Source organism: Heterodontus francisci, chromosome 14 (genome assembly GCF_036365525.1).
Source record: "Heterodontus francisci isolate sHetFra1 chromosome 14, sHetFra1.hap1, whole genome shotgun sequence".
Classification (NCBI taxonomy): domain Eukaryota; kingdom Metazoa; phylum Chordata; class Chondrichthyes; order Heterodontiformes; family Heterodontidae; genus Heterodontus; species Heterodontus francisci.
Genome location: NC_090384.1, coordinates 83,160,352 through 83,177,672, shown reverse-complemented (window position 1 = coordinate 83,177,672; position 17,321 = coordinate 83,160,352). Strand labels below are relative to the sequence as shown.

The window sequence follows — 17,321 nt, the reverse complement described above, 5'->3', positions numbered from 1 at the left end:
CACTCTACTGCAGTGTGTTTCTGCAAAAAGAAGCATTTTGTCCATGCCTTGTACAAAGTACTTCAAACATGTATGCTCTGTAAAAGGTGTCAAATCTATTTATATGGTTTCTGTTTATGTTGGTAGATCACTGGCCTTTGTTTGGCCAGCTTTTATCTACTTGCTTTGGAATTGAAGGTTGACATTGGGTAACTCTTATTGCAGAGAACAATGAAACTTCAAAAATTTACTTTTGTTTCTAAATTTTCCAGGAAAGAAGCAAACGAGCTACATTTGAAACCGATGCTTATAAACGGGAACATTTGAACATGCCATTATGTCTTCCACTGAAAGTGATATGTGTAATCATGTAAAGGTTTTTATCCGTGTCCGACCAGAAAATTCAAGAGAACAGAATGGAATGCACCACAAAGTTGTACATGTAGTTGATAAGCACATGTTGGTTTTTGATCCCAAAGTGGAGGAAATTAACTTTTTTTATGGCTGTAAAGTTCAGCGCCGTGACTTAAACAAAAGAAAAAATAAGGATCTCCAATTTGTCTTTGACCGAGTTTTTGGTGATGATTCCTCACAGTCAGATATATTTGAAGAGACAAAATCAATACTGGAAAGTGTTTTTAATGGATATAACTGTACAGGTGAAGTATAAGTAATTTCTATTTTTTTATTTTAAAAAAAGCATCCCAAATAAAATGTGTGGAGCTATGAAACAACAAAGGGCGGGAGTAATTTATATGCTCCCGAACAGTTGTTGTAGCTGTGGGCAGAGTGTAAGTCAGGAAATTAGGGACACATGTAACAAGGATAATACAGTAATCAAGGCAGACTTTAATCTTTTAAACTGGGCAAACCAAATTTGCAGTAATTGTATGGAGGACAAGTTTATGGAGTTTGTACAAGATAATTTACTGACCTAGAAAACTATGTCAGATCTAGTATTGTGCAATGAGAGGGCTAATTAATAACCTTGATAGTAAAGGGGCCTCCAGGGAAGAGTGATCATATGATAGAATTTTATTTTGAATTTGAAAGCGATTTTAGTTAAATCATAAACTAGGGTCTTAAATCTGAACAAAGCAGACTACATAGGTATGAAAAGCGAGTTAGTTAAGGTGGACTAGAACTAGGGGACAAAGCTTAAAATTAAGGGGTCGCCCATTTAAGATGGAGATGAGGAGAATTTTGTTTTTCTCTGAGGGTTGTGAGTCTTTGGAACTCTTCCCCAAAGCGCGGTGGAGACAGGCAGGGTCATTGATTATTTTTAAGGTAGGTAGACAGGAAAGTGGAGTTGAGGCCACAATCTTATTAAATTGCAGAGCAGGCTCGAAGGGGGCAAATGGGTACTCCTGCTCCTAATTTGTATGTTCATATCTTTAGATTGGGGAACTTGATTAAAAGATATGAAAGTTGATAAGTATTGGCGAACATTTAAAGAATTAACAATTTGCAACAAATTTACATTCCCTGAAGGAATGATAACCCCACAAGAAAAGTGGCCCCATCATGTCTAAACAAGAGAAGTTAAAGATTATTAGATTAAAGGAAGAGGCTTATAATGTTGCCAAAAAGAGTAGTAAACCTGAGGCTTGGGAGGATTTTAGAATTCAGCAAAGGATAATCAAGAAATATTAAACTAGTGAGAAATAAAAGCTTATATAGGTATTAGCAAAAGTAAATGTGAGCCCCTTACAGGCAGAAAAAGGAAGAATTATATTGGGGAATAAGGAAATGGCAGAAACATTAAACAATTATTTTGCATCAGTCATAGTAGAAGACATACAAAACATTCTGGAAATAGTGGGGATCCAAGGGTCTAGCAAGAATGAGGAGCTTAAAGAAATTAGTATTAGTAAAGAAATAGTATTGGAGAAATTAATGTTACTAAAAGTTGACAAATCCCATCGACCTAATGGCCTACATTGTAGAATTTTAAGAGGTAGCCACAGAGATAGTGGATGCATTGGTTTTAATCTTGAATTTAGAGAATGACCTAGAATTGCATAGGGCACAATTTAAAAATTTGCAGATGGCACTAAACTTGAAAGTATTGTGAACTGTGAGGAGGATAGTAATAAACTTCAAGAGGACAGAGACAGGCTGGTGGAATGGGCGGACAAGCGGCAGATGAAATTTAATGCAGAAAAATGTGAAGTGATTTATTTTGGTAGGAAGAATGAGACAAGGAAATATAAATTAAAGGGTACAATTCTAAAGAGGTGCAGGAGCAGAGGGGCATAGGGCTATATATGCACAAATCATTATGGTTGCAGGGCAGGTTGAGAAAGCAGTTAATAAAGCATATGGGATCCTGGGCTTTATAAGTAGGGGCACAGAGTACAAAAATGAAGGAAGTTATGATATGTATAAAACATTGGTTCGGCCTCAACTGGAGTATTTTTTTATTTGATCATGGGATGTGGGCATCGCTGGCTAGGCCAGCATTTATTGCCCATCCCTAATTGCCATTTGAGAAGGCGGTCGTGAGCTGCCTTCTTGAACTGCTGCAATCCTTGGGGTGCATGTACACTAACAGAGCTGGTAGAAAGGGAGTTCCAGGATTTTGACTCTGGGACAGTGAAGGAATGGCGATAAGGTTCCAAGTCCGGATGGTGTGTGACTTGGAGGGGAGATTGCAGGTAGTGGTGTTCCCATGCATCTGCTGCCCTTGTCCTAGGTGGCAGAGGCCACAGGTTTTGAATGTGCCGTCTAGGGAGCCTTGGTGAGTTGCTGCAGTGCATCTTATAGATGGTACACACTGCTGCCACCGCATCAGTGGTGAAGGGAGTGAATGTTGAAGGTTGTGGATGGGGTGCCAAACAAGCGGGTTGCTTTGTCTTGGATGGCATCAAGTTTCTTGAGTGTTGTTGGAGCTGCACCCATCCAGGCAAGTGGAGAGCATACCATCACACTCCTGCTTTGTAGATGGTGAATAGACATTGGGGAGACAGGAGATGAGTTACTTGCTACAGAATTCCCAGCCTTTGACCTGCTCTTGTAGCCACAATATTTATGTGGCTGGTCCATTTCAGTTTCTGGTCAATGGTTACCCCAGGATGTTGATATTGGGGGATTTAATGATTGTATTGCTGTTGAACATCAAGGGAAAATGGTTGGATTCCTTCTTTGAGATGGTCATTGCCTGGTACTTGTGTGGCACGAATGTTACTTGCCATCTATCAGCCCAGGCACGAATGTTGTCCTTGGCTTGCTGCATCTGGACACGGGCTGCTTCAGTATCTGAGCAGTCACAATTGGTGCTGAACATTGTGCAATCGTCAGCGAACATCCCCATTTCTGACCTTATGATTGAGGGAAGGTAATTACTGAAGCAGCTGAAGATGGATAGGACACCACCCTGAGGAAATCCTGAAGTGATGATTGACCTCCAACAACCACAACCATCTTCCTTTGTGCTAGGTCTGACTCCAACCAGTGCAGAGCTTTCCCCGATTCCCATTGGCTCCAGTTTTGCTTGGGCTCCGTGATGCCATACTCTGCCAGATGCTGCCTTGATGTCAAGGGCAGTCACTCTCGCCTCACCTCTGGAGTTCAGCTCTTTTGTCCATGTTTGGACCAAGGCTGTAATGAAGTCCGGGAGCTGAGTGGTCGTGGTGGAACCCAAATTGAGCGTCAGTGATCAGGTTATTGTTGTTTAGCACTTTTGATGACACCTTCCATCACTTTGCTGATGATTGTAGATTGAGAGTAGACTGATAGGGCGCTAACTGGCCGGGTGGATTTGTCCTGCTTTTTGTGTACAGGAGATACCTGGTCAATTTTCCAGATTGCCGGGTAGATGCCAGTGTTGTAGTTGTACTGGAACAGCTTGGCCAGTTCAGGAGCACAAGTCTTCAGTACTATTGTCAGTATTGTCAGTGTTCATAGCCTTTGCAGTATCCTGTGCCTTCAGCCTTTTCTTGATATCATATGGAGTGAATCAGATTGGCTGAAGATTGGCACCTGTGATGAGGCTGAAATGGATCATCCACTTGGCACTTCTGGCTGAGGTTGGATGCAAATGCTTCAGTCTTGTCTTTTGCACTGAAGTGCTGGGTTCCCCCATTGTTGAGGATGGGGCTATTTGTGGAGCCTCCTCTTCCTCCTGTTAGTTTTTTTTATTGTCCACCACTATTCACAACTGGATGTGGCAGGACTGCAGAGCTTTGATCTGATCCATTGGTTGTGAGATTGCAGAACCCTATCTATCGCATGCTGCATCCACTGTTTGGCATGAAATTAGTCCTGTGTTGTAGCTTCACCAGGCTGACACCTCATTTGCAGGTATGCTTGGTGCTGCTCCTGGCATGCCCTTCTGCACTCTTCATGGAAGCAGAGTTGCTCCTCTGGCTTGATGGTAATTGTAGAGTGGGGATATGCTGGGCCATGAGGTTACAGATTGTAGTTGAATACAATTCTGCTGCTGCTGATGGCCCACAGCACCTCATGGATGACCAGTTTTGAGTTGCTCAATCTGTTCAAAATCTATCCCATTTAGCACGGTGGTAGTGGCACACAACGCGATGGTGGGTACCCTCAATGTGAAGGCGGGGCTTTGTCTCCACAAGGATTGTGCGGTGGTCGCTCCTCCCAATGCTGTCATCAACAGATGCATCTGCGACATGTAGATTGGTGAGGACGAGGTCAAGTATGTTTTTCCCTCTTGTTGGTTCCCTCACCACCTGCCACAGACCCAGTCTAGCAGCTATGTCCTTTAGGACTTGGCCTGCTCAGTCAGTAGTGGTGCTACTGAGCCACTCTTGGTGATGGACATTGAAGTCCCCCACCCAGAGTACATTCTGTGCCCTTGCTCCCCTCAGTGCTGGGCGGCACACTTTTGGTAGGATGTTAACAAGGATGCAGAAATGATTCATGCCACTGATCCCAGCAATGAGGAACTTCAGCTGTGTGGATAGATTGGAGAAGCTGGGTCTTCTTTTCTCAGAGAAAAGATTAAGAGGAGATTTGATAAAGATGTTCAAAATCCTGAGGGGTCTGGACAGAGTAGATGGGGAAAAATTGTTCCCATTGACCGATGTATCCAGAACCGATTTAATGTGATTGGCAAAAGAAGCAAATGGGAAAAAACATTTTTATGCATTGAGTGGTTAGGATCTGGAATTCACTGCCTGAGAGTGTGGTGGAAGCAGATTCAATAGAGGCCTTGAAAAGAGAACTGGATAATTATCTGAATAAAAAAAATTTGCAGGGCTATTGGGGAAGAGGCAGGGGAGTGGGACCAGATGAGTTGCTCTTGCAGAGAGCTGGCATGGACATGAGGGGCTGAATGGCCTCCTTCTGTGCTCTGACCTTTCTCTTATTCTATGAATTGCACGGTATATACCATTTATGTATTATATAGTTCCTATTCCATCATAATTGCAGCCTTTTTTTGCAGCTAATGTGCAAATTCTTTTAAAATACTTGTTGGAAATAAAGCCTTGGATGGAGCTGAGGATTGAGTTGCAATTGGTCTAAAATTATACTTGGGTTAAATCACTCAAATTTTTGTGTTTTGTTCTTAGTAAACTTCATAGAGACAACAGTTTAGTATGGAGAGACACAGCTGAAGTCCATGATGTACAATATGTGCGCAGTGTGGGAAGTCTTACAAGTTTTTGCATCCAGGAAGTGTCTCTGACTGACTTTTTGTGCTGGAAGAGGTTCTGGTTGAGGGGTGATCTAATCAAGATAGTTAGAATTATTACAGGATTTGTTAGGGTAGATGCAGAGAGGCTGTTACTCCTGCTAAGGGATTCCATAACAAGGGGGTACAATGTTAAAATTAGTGCTGTGCCATTTAGGAGCAAAATCAGGATGCACTTTTTCCACCTAAAGAGTAATGGAAGTGAAACTGTCTTCCCCCAATAGGCTGTGAATCCATTGAAATTTTCAAGACTGAAATCGACAGATTTTTATTAGGTAAGGATATCAAGGGTTGTGGATCAAAAGTGGGTAAATGTGTTGAAGCACAGATCAGCCATGACCTAATTAAATGGTGAAAGATTCTCGAGGGGCAGAAATGGCCTACTCCGTTATACGTGTCTGCGTTTAAGGAGCAGCTGGTGATACATTTGAGAGGCTGAGGGAATTGCATTTCTGGAGGGTAGTCACCCTGTTGGCAAAATGAGTTTGTAAGGGAAGGAAGTAACTGACCAACCATTGTGGAAGAGGAAATAGGTAGCCTGTGTTTTTTTCTGGTATATGCCCCTTTAATTTTTTTTTGCATCGGGACAGAGAATGCAGCTTAGCCATAATATTGGTAGATGCAAGCCTGTAGAGAAGTTTTTGGAGAACGTTCAGATTCCAGTGACCATTTCTGGGACAGGCTTCACCTGAAGGTTGCAACCAATGTGGTGCTGGGAGAATAACTATTGCTGTAGGGGAGGGTTTATATTAATGCTGCTGGTGAAAGGGGGAAAAACAATGAGGAAGCAGAAAGGAAAGCGAAAGGGGCAAAGTATGCAGGAAAGAGAAGAAGCATACAAACTGAAAATGCTGGAATCACTCAGCAGGTCAGGTAACCGGGGCGGCGCAGTGGTTAGCACCGCAGCCTCACAGCTCCAGGGACCCGGGTTCCATTCTGGGTACTGCCTGTGCGGAGTTTGCAAGTTCTCCCTGTGACCGCGTGGGTTTTCGCCAGGTGCTCCGGTTTCCTCCCACAGCCAAAGACTTGCAGGTGGTAGGTAAATTGGCCATTGTAAAATTGCCCCTAGTGTAGGTAGGTGGTAGGGAATATGAGATTACTGTAGGGTTAGTATAAATGGGTGGTTGTTGGTCGGTAAAGACTCGGTGGGCCGAAGGGCCTGTTTCAGTGCTGTATCTCTAAATAAATAAATAAATACATAAATAAATAACATTGGAGGGATGAGGGGAGGGTTAACGTTACATGCCGATGACCTGACCGCTCTGATGAAAGGTCATCGACCTCAAACATTAACCCTACCTCCTCTTCTCCACATATGCTGCCTGACCTGCTGAGTGTTTCCAACATTTTCTGTTTATATTTTAGAATTCCAGCATCTGCAGTATTTTGCATTTTGTAAGGGAAAAGGCAAATCGGGATGATGGGGTAAAATGAATCAGATTGCCAAGCAAACAGAAGAAGCTTTGAGTTGTTGAAACCCTATTTAATTGGAGTTGAAAGAATAAGTTACTGTATTGACAGTCTATTATACACTGCCAAGATGTAGAAGAGATGTCAATAAAAATGCAATTACTAAAGGGTCAGAATAATGGGTGACTGTAATTGTCCAAAATTAAATTAGGGTAAAAGCAATGTAAGTGACAAAGAAAAGGAGATCCTACAATAAGTACAGGCCTGCTTTCTAGATGAGTTTTATTTTGGCAAACTAAGAAAGAGGCAATGTTAGGTCTAGTTATAGGAAACAAAGCGGGGAAAGTACATAATGCAAGAATGCAGTGACCATAATATAATTGGGTTCAACACAAAAGGTGTAATGGATAGGGAATGCTCATCGATAATAGTTCAGTGGGAAAAAAAAATACAATTTCAATAAAATATAAAAGGGAACTAACCTTGTTAAAGTGTGGGACAAGACTGGCAAAGACCATGTACACACAGTATTTATATAGCGCCTTTAATGTAATAAAACATCCCAAGGCACTTCACAGGAGCATTTTAATATAAAATATGGCACTGAGCTCATGAGATATTGGATCAGATAACCAAAAGCTTTGCTAGAGGTAGGTTTAAGGAGTGTCTTAAAGTAGGAATGTGAGGTCGCAAGGCGGAGAGGTATTGGGTGGGGGGAATCCCAGAGCTTAGTACTGAGGCAGCTGAAGACACAACCGCTAATGATGGAGCAGTTAAAATCAGGGACGCCTAAGAGGCCAGAATTAGATGAACGTAGATATCTTAGAGGATTGTGGGGCTGGAGGAGATTAGAGATGGGGAGCGGTGAGGCCATGGAGGGATTTGAAAATGAGGATGAGAATTTTAAAATCTAGATGTTGTTTGACTGGGAGCCAATGTAAGTAGCAAGCACAGGGGTGATTGGGGAACGGGACTAGGTGTGAGTTAAGATACAGGCAGCAGTGTTTTGGATCATCTTACTTTACGGAAGGTAGAATGTGGGAGACCAGCCAGGAGTGCATTGGAATAGTCAAGTCTAGAGGTAATGAAGGTATGAATGATGGTTTCAGCAGCAAATGAGCTGAGCTGAGCTAGGGGTGAAGTTGGGCGATGTTATAGAGGTGGAAATAGGCGGTCTTAATGATGGCACGAATATGATAATGGAAGCTCATCTCGGGGTCAAGTGTGACAGCGAGATTTATTTATTTATTTGGAGATACTGCACTGAAGCAGGCCCTTCGGCCCACCGAGTCTATGCCGACCATCAACCACCCATTTATACTAATCCTACATTAATCCCATATTCCTACCACATCCCCAGCTTCCCTATATTCCCCTACCACCTACCTATACTAGGGGCAATTTATAATGGCCAATTTACCTATCAACCTGCAAGTCTTTGGCTGTGGGAGGAAACCGGAGCATACGGCAGAAACCCACGCGGTCACAGGGAGAACTTGCAAACTCCACACAGGCAGTACCCAGAATCGAACCCGGGTCGCTGGAGCTTTGAGGCTGCGGTGCTAACCGTTGTGCCGCCCACAGATTGTGAACAGGCTGGCTTTATCTTAGAATGCTGCCTGGAAGATGGAGTCGGTAGCTACACAACGGAGTTTGGAGCAGGGACCAAAAACAAGGACTTCAGTCTTCCCAATGTTTAATTGGAGGAAATTTCTGCTCCTCCGGTACTGCATGTTGGATAAGCAACAATGGAGGAGTCGGGAGGTGATGGTGAGGTAGAGCTGGGTGTTGTCAGTGTACATGTGAAAACTAATGCTATGCTTTCAGATGATGTCACCGAGGGACAACATGTCGATGAGGAATAGGAGGGGGCCAAGTATAGATCCTTGATAAACATGGTGCGGGAATGGCAAGATTGCAGGTGATACTGTGGCTACAATTAGTTGGATAAGACTGAAACTAGATGAGAGCAGTCCCACCCAGCTGGACTAAATGCAGAGGTATTGGAGGAAGATGGTGTGTTCAACCATGTCAAAGGCTGCAGACAGGTTGAGAAGAACAGAGAGGGAGAGTTTACCTTTGTCACAGTAACACAGGATGCCATTTGTGACTTTGATAAGAACCATTCTGGTACTGTGGTAGGGCGGAAACATGGAGGGATTCAAATGTGGAGTTCAGGGAAAGATGGGCACGAATTTGGAGGCGACAACATGTTCTAAGACTTTGGGGAAGAAAGGGAGGTTGGGACAGTAGTTTGTAAGGATGGTGGGATCAAAGTTTTTTTTTTTGAAGAGAGGGGTGATGGCAGCTGATTTAAAGGAGAGAGGGACAACACCTGAACAGGGAGAATCGTTAATTATCAGCTAACTTGGGGACCAGGATGGGAAGTTAGGTGGTCAGCAGTTTAGTGGAAATAGTGTCAAGGGCGTAGGAGGTTGGTCTCCTGGACAAGATGAGCTCAGCGAATGCATGAGACGAGATAGGAAAGAAATTGGAGAAAGATGTGAGTTCAGGGAAAGAGCAGCGGGGGAGCTTTGGAGGAAGTTTGGCCCAGTCGGGTAGTGGAAGGGAAGGATGTGGCAGAGGCAGCTCATTGGATGGTCTCAATCTTATTGACAAAGAAGTCCATGAGCTCCTCGTGCTTATTTTGGAGGGGATAGGGGCTTAAGAAGATGGTTTGAATAGAACCTTACCAAAAAACAAAGCTGATGCGTATAGCGTAGGCATATTCCCACAAAGTAAAAGTGGCGCAGCAAAACTAGTGTTTGATGTATTTGTAGATTAGACAGGAAAACTTGTAGAAATTTGGAAAACTGAAAAGCAGAATTGATTGGAGGAAAGGTGTTTCCAGAACAGAATTGATATGTTACAATGCCGCCACCAACAAGGTACAAATAGCGTGACAAGCTTGCATTCTAACGAGAAGAAAGGAATTTATAATGGGTAAATATCAACACAAAAAGTGTTACAACAGGAAGTAAGGCTTTGTGGATGGGTAGTGAGACTGTGCATAATATTTTTATTATATTGTGTGTACTTTCTGTCTAGCCACAGGAAATCCACCAGTAATATTGTAAAAAATACAGGAAAACTGCCTGCCTTCTTGACACCGTCCTTAATATCTCCTCTCTTTGAAATGCATCCATTGCTTTTTGAACTGTCTTGTTCAATACAACCCCATGGTAATTTCCTTTCATACTCCCAACTTTCGACTTTCCATTTGTTCCTTAGAGCTTCTGACCATTGTATTATGAAAAATGCTTTCAATCAACATCATAAATAGTGCTACCCATTAAGGAATGGAGGAGTTTCCATAATTGAATGCTACATAAAGCTGATTACTAAACCTTAATTCAATTGAAAACTCATCAGTTTTGAGATCAACTGTCATCTGATGAAGGCATAGTAACTATGGTGTTTTTTTTTTATACATAGTCTTTGCATATGGTGCAACAGGATCAGGAAAAACGCACACCATGCTAGGATCATCAGGACAACCTGGGGTGATGTATCTGACTATGAAGGAATTGTACAATCGAATAGAACAGATGAAAGACGAGAAATGTTGTGACATTGCAGTTTCATATTTGGAGGTGAGATTTCATGTTCTTTGAAGATTTTATCGTCTGATATTGAATCTCATGCAGACACCATATTGATTGTGCTTATACTTGCAACCTGTGCAGACCTTTGAGTAAACTTTTCCCTGCTGATTGGCTTTATTGGAACATTCACCATTTCCTATCATCTTATATAAAGCTGTGTCTCTTTTAACAAAAAATGTGCAGCCAAAATTGAAGTTAATGGGTGATGCAAGCATGAAATTGAATTACTAGAAAAGATGGCCCTTGTGGTTGCTAGTGCTGAGTACGGGATATGTTCTGTGAGGTGATTCTCTTTGACTTCACTGGAGAGTGGCCACTTTTTTTATTTAATAGAGAACAGTATGTGTGTTTTTTCTAAGAGATAAATTTTAGATACCAGCATCTTCAATTCAGAAAACTTATTCTTGGATTGATTTTTAATAAACAGTAAATCTCCCATCGCATCGCTTATGGTAATCAGAGAATACATTGTTTTAAAGGTAGAGGTGTATTGCATAACGTAATATACAATATATCACGTCATTGTTAATGTGGAGCTGTGCGCTTCGAAAGCCACAGGGGACAAAATTAGGCTGTAGTGCTGCTGATGCCAGCTCTACAAAAACCCTGCAGTAAGAAAATGGTGCCACTCTCACTGCTGGCAAGGGCACTAGTGCAGATATGCCATACATTCATGGGAAGCTGCAGGAGTGGTGCTATTTGATAATTTCATGAATTTCGCCTGCGCATGCTTGTGCTGATCACTCTCTGGTTAAAGGACTGCTCAGGTCTGCAATTGAAACCCGACCAGAGCTCGACAGAACCACATCTGACCCGGCCCGAGTCCATTGATTTTTCTTCTCACGCCCGATCCGACCCGACCACCAGAATGAAGTTAATTATATTAAGGAGGTTGTGCTCTACCTTGGATGGAATCGCTCACTGCAGACTAGTGCGTAGTCCGGATGCACGTTTCCTGCCTTGACGTCCTGACTGTTCAAATCTGGAAGCTTTTCCCTCCCTGACCAAAAGGCAGCACTGCGTCCTACCCGACCCGAGTCCAAATGCCGGACCCGGAAGAGAGACCCAACCCGAAACCGACACGTCGTCGGGTTCGGGTCGGGTAGCCATGCTCTACTCTCCGGTAAACAGGTGTTCAGCAGCAAGACGCCTCCCCCTGCCCCCCACAAGCATTTGTTTAAAGGACCAGACACTAACTTGCAGGTGAGGTGCTTTTGACTTGCTTCTGCTTAGGCTGAGTTTGTTGAAGTGCTGTGCTGCAGTTTTAGAGGTGTTTCGGCCAGCTGCTGCTTAAAGTCAGGGAGAACACAGGATTTAGTGACCAAGGTATGGGGGCTATGGTTGCAGTGCCTCTTAGTCAACAACATGACCATCAAATGCAGCAAAGGCTATAGAGAGGGAAAGCTCTGTGAGGAGGGAGGGATCTTCACAGAAGCCCTACCCGCCAAGGGTTCTTCGGAGGCACTTCTATCTCCATCCGACTCGAGCAATGCCCAAACTCTGGTTCAACAAGGAAGCAGTCATTGAACTGTGCCACCTCCTTGAGCCTCACCATGGTGAGGACAGTGCTGCCTGTGGCCATTAAGGTCACAGTGGTATTGAACTTTATGTAACCAGGTCTTTACAGGTGGGAGCAGGTGACTCGTCAAACATATCCCAGTACGCCTACCATTGGAGCATCTGGGGGTTCACAGATGCCATCTATTCCAAAAGAGGAGAGTACAATGCCTTCTCCCTCAGCAGGGGCAAGCAGGACAAAATGACATGTGGCTTTGCCAGGATGGAGGGATTCCTGATGTTGACTGCACCTGACCTTGGATACCCCATGACTGAGAAGTACAGGAACCACAAGGATTACCATTGTATAAACATGCAGTTGGTGTGCGACCCTTCCCAATATATCCTGTCAGTCAATTCCTGCTATCCTGGAGCAGCTGCGATGCATTCATCCTGCACCAGTCAGCTGTGTCCACCGTCTTTGGGTCTCCACAGAGAACTAAAAGCTGGCTGCTCAGGGACAAAGTCATCTTCCTGTATATGATGGCAGTAGTCTGAGCCTGCATGGCAGCAAGCATGAATTTCATGACCTCTGCCTGTCTGTGCTTACACTACATCGCTCAGACGTTGGATGGCTTCCGCCTGTGCCGCAGTGGAAGCTGAGACAGTGGCTATCAGATGCTCCATCAAGATTGGGCCTGCTAGTGCTGTCATGAAGTTGGCCATCACTTCCACAGTGGAAGGATGGGCTCCAAGCTCTGAATGACGCTCTCTGCCATTTTGGAGCCTGATTCTTCCATGCTGCTTGACAGTAATTGGAGCTGCCTGAAAACCCTATCAAACACAACACCAATCTGTACTTATATGGCATCTTTAACATAATAAAACGGTCCAAGGCACTTCAGAGGCACGTCATAATACAAAATATGACACCGAGCCACATGAGATATTAGATCAGATGACCAAAGCCTTCATCAAAGGGTAGGTTTCAGGGGTGTCTTAATTGAGGAAAGTAAGGTAGAAAGGAAGCGAGGTGTAGGGCAGTACTCTGGAGCTTGGGGCCCAAGCAAGTGAAGGCACGGCTACCAGTGGTAGAGTGATTTAAAATCAGGGATGCTAAAAAGGCCAGAATTAGAGGAATGCAGATATCCCAGAGGGTTGTGGGGCTGGAGGAGGTTACAGAGATCGGGAGGAGTGAGGCCAAGGAGGGATTTGAAAACGAAGATGAGAATTTTAAAATTGTTACGACCATGTGGTGTGACATGAGTGGTTCCCTCCGTTCAACTCCCCACCTGACTGCAGAAAGTGTATTTGTATGAGAGTTTGGCCCCTTCATATCTTATTTTTCAAATAAACAGACAACAGATTTTACCTGTCCCTCTCTGAACTTGAGGCACTCCGTTCTCTCGGGTCTAACCCCGACATGGTCATCAAACCTGCAGACAAGGGTGGTGCTGTTGTCGTATGGCGTACCGACCTCTACCTTGCAGAAGCTCAATGCCAACTCACGGACACTTCTTCCTACCTCCCTCTGGACCATGACCCCACCACCGAACATCAAGCCACCGTCCAAAGGACTGTCACTGACCTCATCTCCTCTGGAGATCTTCCCTCTACGGCTTCCAACCTCATAGTCCCACAACCCCGGACAGCCCGCTTCTACCTCCTTCCCAAAATCCACAAACGGGACTGTCCCGGCAGACCCATTGTGTCAGCCTGCTCCTGCCCCACTGAACTTATTTCTTCCTATCTAGACTCTATCTTTTCTCCGCTGGTCCAGTCTCTTCCCACCTACATCCATGACTCTTCTGACTCCCTACGTCATTTTGACAATTTCCAGTTTCCTGGTCCCAACCACCTCCTCTTCACTATGGACGTCCAATCGCTCTACACCTCCATCCCCCACCAGGATGGTTTGAGGGCTCTCCGCTTCTTCCTGGAACAGAGGCCCAACCAGTCCCCATCCACCACCACCCTCTTCCGCCTGGCTGAACTTGTTCTCACATTGAACAACTTCTCCTTCAACTCCATGCATTTCCTTCAAGTAAAAGGTGTCGCTATGGGTACCCGCATGGGTCCTAGTTATGCCTGTCTTTTTGTGGGATATGTCGAGCATTCTTTGTTCCAGTCCTACTCAGGCCCCCTCCCCCAACTCTTTTTTCAGTACATTGATGACTGTATCGGTGCCGTTTCCTGCTCCCGCCCCGAACTGGAAAACTTTATCAACTTTGCTTCCAATTTTCACCCTTCTCTCACCTTTACATGGTCCATCTCTGACACTTCTCTTCCCTTCCTTGACTTCTCTGTCTCCATCTCTGGGGATAGGTTGTCTACTAATATCCATTATAAGCCCACCGACACCCACAGCTATCTCGACTACACTTCTTCACACCCTACCTCCTGTAAGGACTCCATTCCATTCTCCCAGTTTCTCCGTCTCCGACGCATCTGCTCTGATGGTGCTACCTTCCATGACTGCTTCTGATATGACCTCCTTTTTCCTCAACCGAGGATTTCCCCCCCACTGTGGTTGACAGGGCCCTCAACCGTGTCCGACCCATTCCCCGCACCTCTACCCTCACCCCTTCCCCTCCCTCCCAGAATCGTGACAGGGTTCCCCTTGTCCTCACTTTTCACCCCACCAGCCTCCATATCCAAAGGATCATCCTTCGCCATTTCCGCCACCTCCAGCGTGATGCCACTACCAGTTGCATCTTCCCCTCCCTTCCCCTGTCAGCATTCCGAAGGGATCGTTCCCTCCGCGACACCCTGGTCCACTCCTCCATTACCCCCACCACCTCGTCCCCGTCCCAGGGCACCTTCCCCTGCAATCGCAGGAGGTGTAATACCTGCCCATTTACCTCCTCTCTCCTCACTATCCCAGGCCCCAAACACTCCTTTCAGGTGAAGCAGCGATTTACTTGTACTACTTTCAATGTAGTATACTGTATTTGCTGCTCACAGTGTGGTCTCCTCTACATTGGGGAGACTAAGCGCAGACTGGGTGACCGCTCTGCGGAACATCTCCGCTCAGTCCGCAAGCAGGACCCTGAGCTTCCGGTTGCTTGCCATTTCAACACTCCCCCCTGCTCTCATGCTCACATCTCTGTCCTGGGATTGCTGCAGTGTTCCAGTGAACATCAACGCAAGCTCGAGGAACAGCATCTCATTTACCGATTAGGCACACTACAGCCTGCCGGACTGAACATTGAGTTCAATAATTTCAGAGCATGCCGGGCCCCCCCATTTTACTTTCATTTTTAGTTATTTTTTCTTCCTTTTTTTTAACATTCTTTTTTACATTTTTTACAATCTTTTTTTTTGCATTTATTTCATTTCATCTTAGTTTGTTCAGTTTGCTTACCCACTGTTTTTTTTCAGGTTTGCACTTGCTGCTGTTCAACATTCAGTGTATTTACACTTAATCTGTACTAATGTTTTGTCTTTCAACGCACCATTAACATATTGTTTGCCTTTGCTCCGTGACCTTTTGGTCAGCTATGTGGCCTTGTCCAATCTAGACCTCCTTTGTTATCTCTTGCCCCACCCCCACCTCACTTGCTTATAACCTGTGACTTTTCTAATATTTGTCAGTTCCGATGAAGGGTCACTGACCCGAAACGTTAACTCTGCTTCTCTTTCCACAGATGCTGCCAGACCTGCTGAGTGATTCCAGCATTTCTTGTTTTTATAACAGGTTTTCCTGCCTGTTTTTTAAAAAAAAAACAGAAAATCAATTGTTTATTGATCAATATACCTTATCCCAAAATTGTCGCAATTGCATGTGCGCACAAACAAGTGTCTATATACACACACACACACACATAGAGAGGAAAAAGGAAGGTGGCTTTTAGTTGGTGGAGGGTGGGGGGTGGTTAAGTTATGATAAACCTGTTGAATTCCTTTGGAAATCAAGTTCTCAATCTTTTCTTTTTCTGTTTTCGTTTCCCTTTTCTTTTTTTCTTTCTGGTAAAGCTGTTCTCTCTCATCTCCTGTTAGGAAACACTATGGTCTCTTTCCCATGGTGATCGCACAATGGCCCAGGATGGGGCTACTTCACACTGCCTTTGTTTCAGAAGAAGACATTCAATTCTGAAATGTTTTCGGAGAGGTGTAAGATGGCTTTAATTGACACCTCTTGGCTTTGAAGATTTGTCCTTTTTCTTTGTCAGTTTGAATACACAAAAGGCCAATCCATTTCTCTTCGGTGGCCATTTTGGACCATTGTTCACTTTTTAAACTAAAGGTTCATTTTTTTAACAACTCCATGTTTCATAACTCTTCAGAAGTCATCCATGATTGTTGTATCATCGCACATCCAGTGTGCGTGATGAAATCAAAACGTTGCTTGACCAGTAATCAATGTCGGTCAGCGAGCACAGGGGTGGTAGAAAAACAGGACTTGGTGCGAGTTAAGACACGGGCAGCAGAGTTTTGTAGAACCTCAAGTTTACGGAGGTTAGAATGTGGAAGGCCAGCCAGGAGCGCATTGGAATACTCTAGTCTAGAGGTAACGAAGGCATGAATGAGAGCTTCAGCAACAAATCAGCTGAGATGGGACAAAGTCCGGTGATACGGAGGCAAAAATATGCACTCTTGGTGGTGGCACAAATATGAGGTAGGAAGCTCATCTCTGGGTCAAATGTTACACCAAAATTGTGAACAGACTGGCTTAATCTTAGAATGTTGCCCAGAGAGCGGGATGGAGTCGGTAGCTAGGCAAAGGGGTTTGGAGCAGGGACCGAAAACAATGGCTTCAATCTTCTCAATATTTAATTGGAGTAAATTTCTGCTCATCCAATAATATCGGATAAGCAGTCAGATAATTTAGCAATATAACAAGAAATAGAAGTAGACCATACGGCCCATCGAGCCTGCTCTGCCATTCAATATAATCATGGCTGATCTTGGGTTTCAATTCCACTTTCCTGCCCGCTCCCCATATCCCTTGATTCTCTGAAAAACTTAAAATCTGTTTATCTCAGCCTTAAATATATTCATCCAGTAATGGCGTATCCACAACCCTCTGGGATAACAAAGTGAGCGGTAACAAATTGGTCCGATAAAAAGTGAGTCTGGGGAATTAATAATGGATAATGAGATGGCAGACAAATTGAACAGATATTTTGCATCAATCTTCACTAGTAATATTTTCTACCTGCCAT

General features: G+C 44.2%; 1 protein-coding gene across 6 annotated transcripts in view; it reads left to right on the top strand.

The window, feature by feature from the left end:
• kif18a (kinesin family member 18A) overlaps window positions 1–17,321 on the top strand; it is a 189,357-nt gene that overhangs the window by 3,716 nt on the left and 168,320 nt on the right. For 5 of the 6 annotated variants that reach the window (XM_068046482.1, XM_068046479.1, XM_068046480.1 and 2 more), the window contains 2 exons: window positions 252–638; window positions 10,490–10,647. In XM_068046482.1, the coding sequence (XP_067902583.1) occupies window positions 317–638; window positions 10,490–10,647 (480 nt within the window). In that variant the 5' untranslated portion in view covers window positions 252–316. Of the gene's footprint in view, window positions 1–251; window positions 639–8,888; window positions 8,976–10,489; window positions 10,648–17,321 lie in introns of those variants that run through there. The other variant, XM_068046484.1, reaches the window with a different exon arrangement.